Source organism: Oryzias latipes, chromosome 12 (genome assembly GCF_002234675.1).
Source record: "Oryzias latipes chromosome 12, ASM223467v1".
NCBI classification, from domain to species: domain Eukaryota; kingdom Metazoa; phylum Chordata; class Actinopteri; order Beloniformes; family Adrianichthyidae; genus Oryzias; species Oryzias latipes.
This window is the reverse complement of record NC_019870.2, coordinates 3,593,535-3,605,639: the sequence shown is the minus strand read 5'-3', so window position 1 is coordinate 3,605,639 and position 12,105 is coordinate 3,593,535. Positions and strand designations below refer to the sequence as shown.

Sequence of the window (12,105 nt, the reverse complement as noted above, 5' to 3'; positions counted from 1 at the left end):
TAACACTCGACCGTCGTGGGAGATGGTAAATTCTTACTGATCTAAAAACCTTTCCCATCACCAGAGTATCAGCACCCAGCTCTTTAAAAATGGCGTCACATCGAGCACCGGTAGTTTGCTGACGCCTTTGTGGTGCTTTTCAAAATAAAGACACCGGGTCTCTCGGCATCTTCCGTGTCTTTCCTAAGGAGGGCGAGAAAAAACCTTTGACACCAGCTCCTCCCACACGTGACGGGAGCGTCAGGTTTATAAATACACTTTCAGACAAGCGTCAAGCGGCTTGTAAAAACACGATGTCTGTGGTTTTTCTCCACATTGATCCCATAAACAGACAGAGACAAAGATTGCGTGTTATTTAGGCGACGCTGGTAACAACTCCAGTTTTAAAGAGTTAAGGATGCCTGATGGTCCAGAAAAATACGGTTTTCCAGGTTTATTGTCTGATGGAAAAAAAGTATTTTCACTATTTGTGATGGAAGTGATGTTTCTGAGTTTGGTCTAGCAATAGTGTCTTTCCTTTAAGAGGAGAAAAAAATAAATCTTCCTTTAATTGTACTTCAATGGTTTTTGCAGCATCTCTTGTTTGTTTTTTTCTTCTGCTTAGTACCAAGGAGGACCAGTTCGGCGTGTCCATCCAGCCCGCCGTGGGAGAGCTGCTGATGCCCTTCACCATGACAGAAGCTGACTTCAGCAGAGAGCAAAGTGAGATCTGATTGGCCCAGAGTTTTACAGTTGTTAGACATCTTTGTCACAGCCCAGGATAAACAGGCTCTAATTTTATTTCACTTCATTATACTTTTACAGTTCTCTCTTTCTTAAATGTACTGTTAATTTTGTGCTTTGTTGGAAAGAAAATACATTTTTATTTCTTACAAAGTAAAATCAACTAAAGAAATTTTTTTTAATAGTTTAATGATTTAAAGACCCACCCCAGAACTTTTTCTGATAATAGAAGACATTTATTTAAAAAGAAAAATTGCATTCCTTGGTATTTCTTTTATCAAATTGCTGTGAATCCGGAGCAGATGAAAAAAGACGTTTAATAAATATTTCATATTTGTGACGTTAAAAATATGCCCGGTGGGCCACAAGCTCCCTGCTCCGCTCCATTCTGAGCCGGAATCTGGATTAAAACTCTACGGCTGGATGGCTACGGTATTGCTCGCAGTTTTTGTTGCAGCTGTAATATTAGATTTGGGGTGTGAGGGAGCTGTAAGCTAGCGGGACAGGCCTGTAAAGAAGAGAGCCCTAAGCAATGGTGAGGGGAAGAGGTGGCGGGGTTGCTCAGTCTCAACAGACAACTCGGAGGTGAATTTCTTGGACTCATGCAGAAACTATGTCCTAGAAAACAACGCAGATTTTCAGATTTTTGGCTAAAAGCGTCACAATCATAATGGAAAGACCACTTAGGACGCTTTGAAAATAGATCAAAAGATGATTGTGGGTATGTTTTGAATACGTTAAAACACAAATATAAGAAGTTTTGTTTACTTTAAGGAACTTGATGTCAGACAATGTTTCAGCCATCAGTGCTCTCTGGAGTGTCTCCTAAATCCTCATTAGAGAACTTCTCATTTACCTTTCTCTTAGTTTAACCCTTTAACACATGTGCTGTCACCACCAGGGGCAGCTAAATTACACATCGTCTTTAAATGACCAAACTCTTCAACCATTTACACAAATAACGTAATTCTGATGCAGAGAAAAGCAGCTTTGCCCCAGTATGCAACACTTTACTTCACATTAGGTACTTTCCTAATGTAAAGTGTTGCATTACGCTGCAGAGTCAATTTTCTCTACGTCAGAATCCGTTGGAATTATGTTGATTGCATAAACGGAAGAAGAGTTCCGGTGGACAAGGTCAACAGCCAATCAGAACACAATGTGCTGCAAAAAACAAACAAATAAATACATACATAAATAAATTATAAAAACACAAAATTGCGTTAAAAGAAATTCGCAAGACTGTAAACGGTGAACCGGTATATAGCAAAGTCACTCTGTAAATAGCCATATATTCTAATATTATAACCTGAAACTACTGCTGGTAGTTTTTCATTGGTTATCAGATCAATCAAACAATATTTATGCAAGAAACTTTTAGGAATGTTTTAACCTCTCTAGACCCGAGCTCTTGTTTGATAGGCCTTTTTGTTTAAAATTTCGTAGTCACAGGATGAACTACAGTGGTAATTAAACCCACAGTGGGATGTCCTGGTATGTGGACGCCATCTCTCAACCGTTAAAGGCATTTCATCTCTGCGTTCACATCGACCACCTCATGTTTACACAAAAACTCACTGCGGCTTCGGCTTTCAAACTTGCACCGTTCCTCTGCTAATGTGGTGAACACTGTGCATCTCAGGAAATCTGCAGGGCATGAACGAAACCTCGGCAACCGTCACCATGGCAACAGCCAACACCCCCCGCCAGGCCATCAGCAAGCAGGTGCTGTCTGTAGCCAATGTCGGAGCGGTGTCATCCAGCCAGGACAACATGCTCAGGTGACTCGTTCGCTCCTTTTTTTTTGTTTTTTTTTTACTACTTCCTGTTGAGTCGGTTAATGACACAGTTTTCGATATGTCATGTTTTACAATGATTTTATTTTTATTTTTTTACTAAAAGCCACAAAGCTTCACTGATGCATCTAAAAACAGAGGCACGTGGAAAGGTCGGGAAAATGTTAACAACAAAAAAATATTTGTGTACAATCAAGTTCAACTATTTGACTGTAAAACTGAATCTAAGCATTAGTTTGAATGCTTAGATTCAAACGTTTATTTGTATTTATGTTTAAAATGTATATTTTAAACATAAATATCATATATCAATAGTTGTCATGTCGATATGTACATTTAATGTGTAGAGTTTTAATTTAATCGAGGCTAATTTCCCTCTTTAATTCTTTGGCAGGACAGAATCCTGAAACCTCACCGTAAATAAACTTAAATAATCATCTTAAATAAATATAAGATATCTAGCGATTGTTATATCTGAAATAGTTTAAGATGGCCTGAACAAATATGTCTAAGAATATAACCTTAATGTAACTTTTTGATCTAAAATGCTACTTTTAGGGATAAGCATTAAACACAGCGGTGACAGTATTATAGTTTTGGGGCTGCATGGTTCAATTTTTAATTGAAGAATAAAAAAAGCATTGTATTTAATGCAACACTAACCTGTTCAGTGCAAGAAAAGCTCCATTGAAAGTGTCAGCTGAACTTTACATTTATTTATCAGGAGAAGTTCATTCTATTGACAGCTCACAAATGTATACATGTTATATTTATTTTGTTGTTCACTAAGATGTTTCAAAGACTAAAACACACACATATAATATCAGATATTCTAATAACTTTTTTTGGTGATTATTAATCATGAAATGTAATTAATCGAATTTTAATTGCTGTAAAAACCCTCGTTTTGAGATATTTTCATTTAAATTACAATTAAACTAAAAACAAACTGGCTTCATGAAGTTATACCTAATATAACAGACTTGCAACCTTTACTTTTACACCTGCAAGAGGTATTTTTTTCAATCTTGAACAATTATGAAATAACAAAACTAAACACAAGAACAAAGCGTGAGGTCCAGAAGGCTTTATTTTAACACATCAAAACAGTAAAAACATTTGTATTGCAGCTAATGCGATAATTTGACACCCCCAGTTCTAATAATCAGACTACTAATGTGATATTAGAAAGAAATTACTGGACTGGACCAATTTTGCAGTGTTTTTGTTTAGAAAAGTAGATTTAAGCTCTCTGTACATTTTTGATATTGATAGATATTAAAGATAAATTCATGGTTGTCTGCATCCCAACTAAAAAACAATGTTTGAGGTAGTTATGACTTTTTTTCCCTTTTTTTTTTTTTAAACATTCAGTGTTGGCAGTTTTATATCAATACGACCATTATACAGTACAGACCAAAGGTCTGTACTTTTGGTCTGTACTGTACTGCACGACCATTTTGGGCGTATTTGCTTGCCATAGTTGGACTCGTATTTTAGATGTTTGTTCTCTGGGGTGTTGATAACTGGAGTTGTGGATGCCACAGTCTGGTGTTTGTGAGCCCGGCTTTCTTCTTGTGTGAATTTTTTTTGTTGAGTTGTGTTCCTGTGTCGTGGAAGTGTCTGTGTGTCTCCGCCGGCGTCACAGACATGCCAGGGGAATGCCCTGAGAAGCCTGCCTGTGTAATTGGTGTACACAGAGTGTGCTAATGAGCTTCCTCCTCTGTCACGCACACCCGGACACCTGATGGATAATTACACCTCTCGCTCGCTCTCTCTCTCTCTCTCTCTCTCTCTGTTTCCTCCTTCGTGTCCACACCTCCATCCGTCTCTCCATCAGCTCTTTCCCCTTCCTCTTCGTCTGTCTCTGCATGTCTCTGCCCCTGGACTCTTACCGGGTGAACATTTGATTATTTGTTTTTGTAGAGTTAGGCTTAACGAGGGGGGAGGGGGGGGACAACAACACAAAGTCAAATAAAATAAAAAATAGAATCTGTGAAAAAGTGTAAAGAAAACGGGAGAGAGGCGTTTGCTCAAGAGCTTGGAGGAACGAGTGGAAATCAATGTTAGCTGGTGGGAGAAGCCTGCCTCCAATAAGCCCATAGTTTGATCAGAATAGGCAGCCGTTCAAATCCCTTGATGCTATTAATCTCTGTTTTGGTTTTAGATTAAAACACCCGGCCCCAAACCTTGAAAACAAAAAGAAAAACACAGGAAATCCTCCATGTGATCACAAATTATGACATGGATGCAAAATTGGACAGAGGAGGATGATAAAATACCGAGCTTTCTCATTTCTCAAAGGGTTCTAAAAAATCCACGATTGGTGAAATCTGCAAAGTAGACATCCGTGATAGGATGGAATATAAATGTTTTTTACAATCATTCTAGATGTTTTAAGGCTGTAAAACCCCTTATTACACACTTTATTCATTTTTCTCGGACAGACATGAAAATAAGTCTAGTATTACAGAAAGAAAACAAAGATCTGATTGAGATAGAAAATGTGTCAGACTGAAAGCATTTTGTACAGCAGAGATGTTACAGAGGAGATTGATTGACAAGGTCAACACCCAATCAGAAAACAATGTGCTGCAAAAAACAATTAATACATAAAAAATAATAAACATACAAAATTGCGTTATATTATGTTATATATTATATTAATATTATGACCTGAAACTACTGCTGGTAGTTTTTCATTGGTTATCAGATCAATCAAACAATATTTATGCAAGAAACTTGTATAAAAAACAAGTATTTATGGAGATTTTTTCAACTCTGCATATCTGTAATTGTTCAACTTGAGCTTTAGATGGCGCTAGGAGAGATAAACGCTCTTTTAAAATGCTTTTCCTGATTTTTGTCTGCATGTTTTTGTTTAAATGTGAGTAAAAAAAATGGTTCTTACAGTTTTTAACCAGTTTTTAGGATTGTTCCTAAAACAAGGGTTTGTTTTCACCAACAAGAAAATACTTAAATATAGTAAACTATAATGGGACAGGCTCAGCCTAATAGAAGACGTTGGGTCCCATTTACGTCAAATAGTAATGCTAACACCAGTTAGCAGTGTGGGAGGAAGGACTTCTCTCTAGCAGGAAAACATTTCCTGCTCAACTGGACTTCAAAAGACGAGCCCAAGGACACTCCGACACATGACGGGAACCGCACCTGTGATCCAGAGGTCAACTGCTTTACCTCTGCACCACAGCCGCCCCTTTAGAGGCTTAAGCTGAGGAGTGACTCCATGGTTTCTTCTATGATGAAATGTCAGAATTTCAAACAGAAAGTAGGTTTCTCGTCTCCAAAAAATATATGCCAGACAGCAGTGGATGCAGTTTGTTTTTGACTAACAGCAAAGGAAAGATGGAAGAACAGCTTTAGGATAAAAAATGATTTTTGCCATAAATGGACGCCTAGATTAGAGAGTGTATTAAAAAAAAGTGCAAGCACTAAAATAAGCATGTATTATGAAATTACAGTGATTTTTTTTTTTAATTTGATTTATTTATTTAACTTATTTACTTTAGATCAAAGACAAATAAACGTTCTGTGACATAAAAAAGACAAGTACCCTTTCCCGCAGTCTGAGTGAAAGGTTTGGTTATACAGAACTTTTACCTCATCATAAACATTGTATTTTACAAGTGTTTATAAATTTTCCAGAAGCTTAGCATCCATGCACCTAGTGACCCTTTAACACCGGAGACGCACCCCTAAATAACTCCCTTTGACAAACCGTGACTCCTCGACCGTTTAACATGAATCTGCTGATTCTGACGCTCGCGGGTTAAAGCAGCGTTTTTTATGGTCTTTGCGCCGCAGAATTTCCCGCCGTTGCATTATTTGAGTTAAAGCTAAGCAGTAATGGTAGTTGAATGTCAACACTGGAAATGGTTACTGAGAACAATGTATATATTTATATATAAGTGCTTTACAATGTACAAGTAAAATGCAAAAAACAACACGACAAAAATAAATAAGATACAGTAAAAACTCAAACAAATACTAAACGCTTGTCTGAATAACAATACAGAGTCTGTAGGATACTGTAGACCTTTAATATTTAGACCTTCTTATGTGCAGAAAAGAATTCCAACCATCATGATGGATTTTGACGGATGGGTGCAGCTAAAGGGAAGGGGGGGACAGCTGCCCCCTGAGCAAAGTTTTAAGCCATTATTAGGATGATTATTGACAAAGATTAAGGAATCTTTAATACACGCTTCTTTAAGCACTGCGAAGATAACAAAAGCAGTCAAACGGAAGCTTGAGCCCCCTCAAATTATTTGTCACGCCCCTTTATTCTGCATGTCGACCCGAATGGGTTTTTACGTATTTTTACATTTTGTAACAGCACCTCAGCTACAAACTGCTGTTTTAATAAATAATAAAAATGATCCTTGCATTTGTAATGGCCTTCCACTCTGCTGTTGTCATTTGCCACCCCTCCCAAATAAAATATTCTATCTCCACCACTGGTTTCTGAAACCGTAGAAGAGCGTCTAACAAAACTTTTATCCAGCCAAAGTTGAGTAAAAAGTTTCAGTGCTTTTATTTTGTAGTAACCATGGAGTTCCTGCTTCTCCGATGGGTTTGAACACGAGCCGTGCAGACAACAGAGCAATCGATCACATCGGATACACCCACTGAGTGCTGATTGTGGTGGTCACTCCGCGTTAAAGGTGATGTCACCTCCATCCTTTTCTGCCGTGGGGGACGTTCCCCCCCCCTCGCCTTAACCAGGGCCAACGGTTTATGACTGAGACTCCCCGCTCTTCCCTCATTGGCCAGCAGGGGGCAGCACTGCTTTTCCCAACCAGCCACTGGAACAGGGTGGAGGTTGTGGGGTAGGAGGGGCGGTGCGCAGTGAGGGAGGGGGGTTGTTGTGCCACTGAAACACAGAAATTGATTGCTGGAAAGGAGGATGGCAATAAATCAAGCAGGAAAGCAAATGTAGAAAACGCTGTTCTTGTTTATGTCTAAACAGGCGGAATAGAATAAATGTGCTCTATTTTTCAGTCCGTTTGAAAGCAAATTTGATCAGATTCTGAACGCACTGCCAGGCTTTCTGGTTAGGGCCTCATAACCCCCCCCCTTTAAAAAAAAACTGAACTCGTTGATTTATAAGCAAAAATTCTTTCTCTTTTACACCAGATTGTAATTAAATTATTATTTTTTCCTCTCCGTTCTGAGTTTAATCATTTATTCTCCAGATAATGAAGCACTAGTCTGCATTGACTGTTCCAGCAGACCCCCCCCCAAAAAAAAAGGTTGCGTGTTCAAGTCCGTCCTCTCCTCATCTTTTCTTCGATTCATTCTGTTCCTGCTTCTAATTTGGGTTAATGGCTTGGGCCATCTGCCTGGGTTCGGGCCCCGCTGACCCCGCCCCCATGAAGGACTCGTCCTCCCGTCCACCTGGACCAGAAGCAGAAGTTGGTGTCCGGACCTATGATGCTAAAATTCATAGCCCTGGAAATTCCTCCCGTGTGCATCAATGCTCAATAGTCTGGAAAAAACATAGACCACAATGCATTGCGTTCAAACAATTTGTTATTTGGAAATATGATGTAAATATAAATATATATTTAATTAATCATTCAAGGTTTCCTCATCAGAACATAAATAGTCTTGGTAAAATGTTCACATCTATTAGGCTTTTACTTCGGCTGATGAGTGGCGTCATATTTGCTTTAAAAAAAAAAGGAAAAAAATGTAGTAACCATGTGTCTGAACTCACTCACTACTTAAGGCTCTTTATAGGGACTATAGATCAGTGTTTTTCAACCAGTGTGCCTCTAGTGTGCCGTGGGAGATGGTCAGGTGTGCCGTAGGAAATTACCCATTTACTCATCTAAAAACATTTAACATCTCCAGGATATCAGCTCTGTGTTCATCCAAACAGGCCATGATAAAACACTGAGTAGTTAGGAATATGAAAGATCATAAAATACTTTTTTCTTTGTGTTTATTTGATTCTATTAAAGACACTTTGATAAGAATCACCGTACCGCGATTTAGCCGTAGCATCAGCTGTTTTTGGAAAAGTCCCGCCCCTTTAACTGTCTCCACCAATCATTCTTGGAGGCTTAGTCACACGTCATCAGTCTGACCAATCAGAAGTGGTTAAATTCTTCACTTCCTTGTTCTGATCAAGAGATTAAGAATGGTGACCTGGACAAGAGGTCAGCAAAATAATGACCTTAGTTATTGCAATTCACAATTTAAAGTTGAGGTGCAGCAAAGTGACTTAGTGTTGTGAAATGCAATAAAGTCAGACAGAAAAAAATAAAAAGGCAGCATGAGAAGAAGAGTATTTAGGAGATACAAGGTGGATTAGTTATCAGTGACAGAATTAAATTCTTTGTCTCGCCCTACTTAGTGTTTCAGGGGTTAGTGAGGGAATCCGGACAACAGGAGGCAGCGTTTTGTGAATTTGAGGAGACCCGGACGTCCCGGTGCCGACGTCCTCTCTGCGTGCGAGTGGATGTCAAGGTGACGCCGCGGCGGGTTGGAGGCAGATGGCACGCAGAGGGTCTGCGCACTGAGGAGAATCGGGGATAATTGGAGAGCGATGCTGAGCCGCGGCCCCGACGACGGATGCCAGTCCGCCTGCTGCGAGTCCAGGGGTCAAGCTCCGCTTTTCGATTCGTTTTTATGCGGTCGTGAGTGCGAAGCGCCCGACGCCGGTGACCCGGTGACCCTGCTGGATCCACGCCCGCGTCGGAACATCAAATCCAAACCCTAGTGGCACAGGAGAGGCGGGGCGCTCACTGAGGTCTTCTAAGAGGCGTAGAGGAGCCTCAGGCTGGTGTTAACCGCCGGTTAAATGATAGATTTATATCCTAAACCCATTAGCGAAGCCACAGGGAGTACACAGACACCTCAGGGGGGCTGGGGGGGGGGGGGCTTTTTATTCTCCCAAAGTTGTTAAAAGCCTGACAAAATGTTTCTTCCACTAGTTTTTTTCTTGTGTCTGTTTTAAATTTGTCATTTTGTGGAGCAGCGGCGGTTTTCCTGCTGAAGTGGCTAATATTTTAATTAAGCCGGAGGAGGACTCTCTCTTCCTCCCTGAGAGCTCCCTGATAAACTCCCTCCTCTCTGTTGATGGTAATTTAGAAGCTCCCCAGAGATGCAGCCAGACACGTTGTGTGCCCCCCCCCCTCCGCGCTCTTTAAGCGTTAATTGGTGGACGTGTACGGCACGCCGCCGCAGGCCTCTGCAGTGACCGTCCAGCAGGCCTAAACGGGCAGTGGGGGGGGGCTTTGTTGCAGGGATGTCATGCTAAATGCAGGCAGATGGCTGGAGGAGGGGGGGGGGGTCACATAAGGGGGGGGTCACGCTGGGTCGTAGCCTCTGTCCGCCTCTTGTTAGCGCTCTCAATGGGGACCATGTGCGCCCCAGATTTGCCTCCAGTCTGCGCGGAAGGTTTCCAAGGAAACGGGGGACTGGTGGTCCACAGGGAGCTGGTGGGACTGGCGCTCAAACACCCCCCCCCCCCTCTCTGCTGGTCCCAGGACCCCCACACTCTCATGGACTGTGACAGTCCATAAAAGCGGCTGGAGTGGGCGTGTTCGCCCCCCGATGGCGCCCCGCTCTGCAGGATAATAGACTGTCTGCTGCTATACTCCACACATTTCCTGCCACATCATTTGCCCTCCGTCTCTAATTCGGGGTAATTACAAGGTGAGGTGTTGGGGAATTTGCCCGGGTGTGGATTTATGAGTTTTAGGAAGCACGACATCACTACGAACGACACTTTTAGCCGTTTTTTTAGAGTTTTCTTTCTAAATGAAGACATTTGAATAGGCTATTTTTAATTTATTTTTGTACTTTAAAGAACAACGATAATGTACAACAAACATGTAAACATATTTGACAATCAACAATTTTCATGAAGTGAACAAATACATAAATGAAACTTTCAGGGAATCATAGTAAATTGTTGAAGAATTGTGAACGAACACACAGAAAACAACAGTTGACTTGCTTTATTTACATATATATATATATATATATATATTTATAAATTATAAAATGAAATGCAGATCAGCTAAAGAGGGTTCTTCCTTTCATTTTCTTTTAAATACTTTTGTTCTAAAACATTTGTGTCAAATGTTTAGACATTTTTTGTTAAAACTGTACGAGTCTACAACCTTTAAATCTAAAATGAGGGTTTAATAGTTTTTAAGATTCATTCGTGTTGATGTTAGAATGAAAAGCTTTAAAAATGTGACATTCAGACCTGCACTTCCCGGCATCCCCTAAGGGTTTGAACCCTGAAACCAGGGCAGACGTGTCCACCAGAGCTCCCTCCCTCCGTCCGTCTGACAGAAACTCTTCTCTCTCCAGGTTCTCCGGACGGACAGTCAGCAGCAAAGCTCTGCTTCTGGTTTCTCTGGACCTGAAGGACTCGTCCGCCGTCCTGCTCACCATCAACACCGAGAAAACCGTCATGGCGTCCATGTTGCTCCGAGACCTGACGCGAGCCCTGGCCCAGGCGTAGAGCGTGCTGCCTTTAACCGCTGCAGTGGCTTTAAGTCTGAACATGAAGATCTCACATATTTATTCCCATGTTTCAGCCCAGATGCTGGATTTTCACCACCGTTTCCTCCAGAATCCAGCAGGGATGATCTGTGGTTTGAAGAGCAGCGTAAAAAATAACTAAACACTTATTTTTATTTAAAGAAAAGTTCTGAAATGTGGGAATAAATATGATCATTTTGACTCCAGTAAAAGTATTTCAAAATTCAACGTGCCACTTTACTTTATTACGCAGAAAAACCTGATAAAACATACAGAGTTGATATTAACCTTTTTCGCATGTTTATCCATCTAAACAAGAAATTAGATGCTTTCATGGTTTTTCAAATTGACATTTCCTGTTAATTATTAAGGAAAAACATGAGTTTCCAATAAATTATTTTCCTTTGCAAAGCTTTTGTTTAAAGTCTATAAAAATGTCTTCAAGGCTGGAAAAAAACAGGCTCCACCCACTTTTATAATCTGTGTTTTCTGAACAATAAACTTGATCAAAACTGGAAATGCAATTTAGTTTGTGTTGTATTATTATATTATAGATTATATAGATTATTTCTGAATGTCGTTTCTGCTGCCACAGATAAATGAAATCTCCTCATTGTGGGATTAATAAAGTCATCTATCTTTCTACCTACAGAGAACGATGGAAACCAAAAGTCACGAAGAGGTTTTTCCGTTTTTTATTTCTATACTTATTTATTTAGACAAATCAAATCAGTGGAATACAAACGTTTCCATTTATTAAAGGAGAAAAAAACAAAAAACGCTTCCAATCACTGGCGGCAATCTGAAAATCAAACCCGAAAAAGTGACGCAACATGCTGTTTCCGAGGAAACGGAAACCCAGACGAGACGATTTCCTGAGGCGAAAGATGAAGACGTTTCTTTAAACGCTCACTGAACTCATGAGACGAAACAAAATACAAAATGGAATCAAAGTTGTTTAAATCTCAACGTGTAAATGCAATTCTATATTTTCAGACTGACTTTGCCTCTGAGGGACGGGCAACTCCAGGCCTGGAGGGGGCCGCAGCCTGTTTCCCAA

At 40.3% G+C, this 12,105-nt stretch overlaps 1 protein-coding gene across 2 annotated transcripts in view; it reads left to right on the top strand.

The window, feature by feature from the left end:
- ap3b1 (adaptor related protein complex 3 beta 1 subunit) overlaps positions 1 to 11,569 on the top strand; it is an 82,767-nt gene extending 71,198 nt beyond the window's left edge. Inside the window, exons 25-27 of one of the 2 annotated variants that reach the window (XM_011481458.3) lie at positions 605 to 702; positions 2,366 to 2,504; positions 10,872 to 11,569. In XM_011481458.3, the coding sequence (XP_011479760.1) occupies positions 605 to 702; positions 2,366 to 2,504; positions 10,872 to 11,025 (391 nt within the window). In that variant the 3' untranslated portion in view covers positions 11,026 to 11,569. The remainder of the gene's footprint in view (positions 1 to 604; positions 703 to 2,365; positions 2,505 to 10,871) is intronic. The other variant, XM_011481459.3, reaches the window with a different exon arrangement.
- The last annotated feature ends 536 nt before the right edge of the window (positions 11,570 to 12,105 follow it).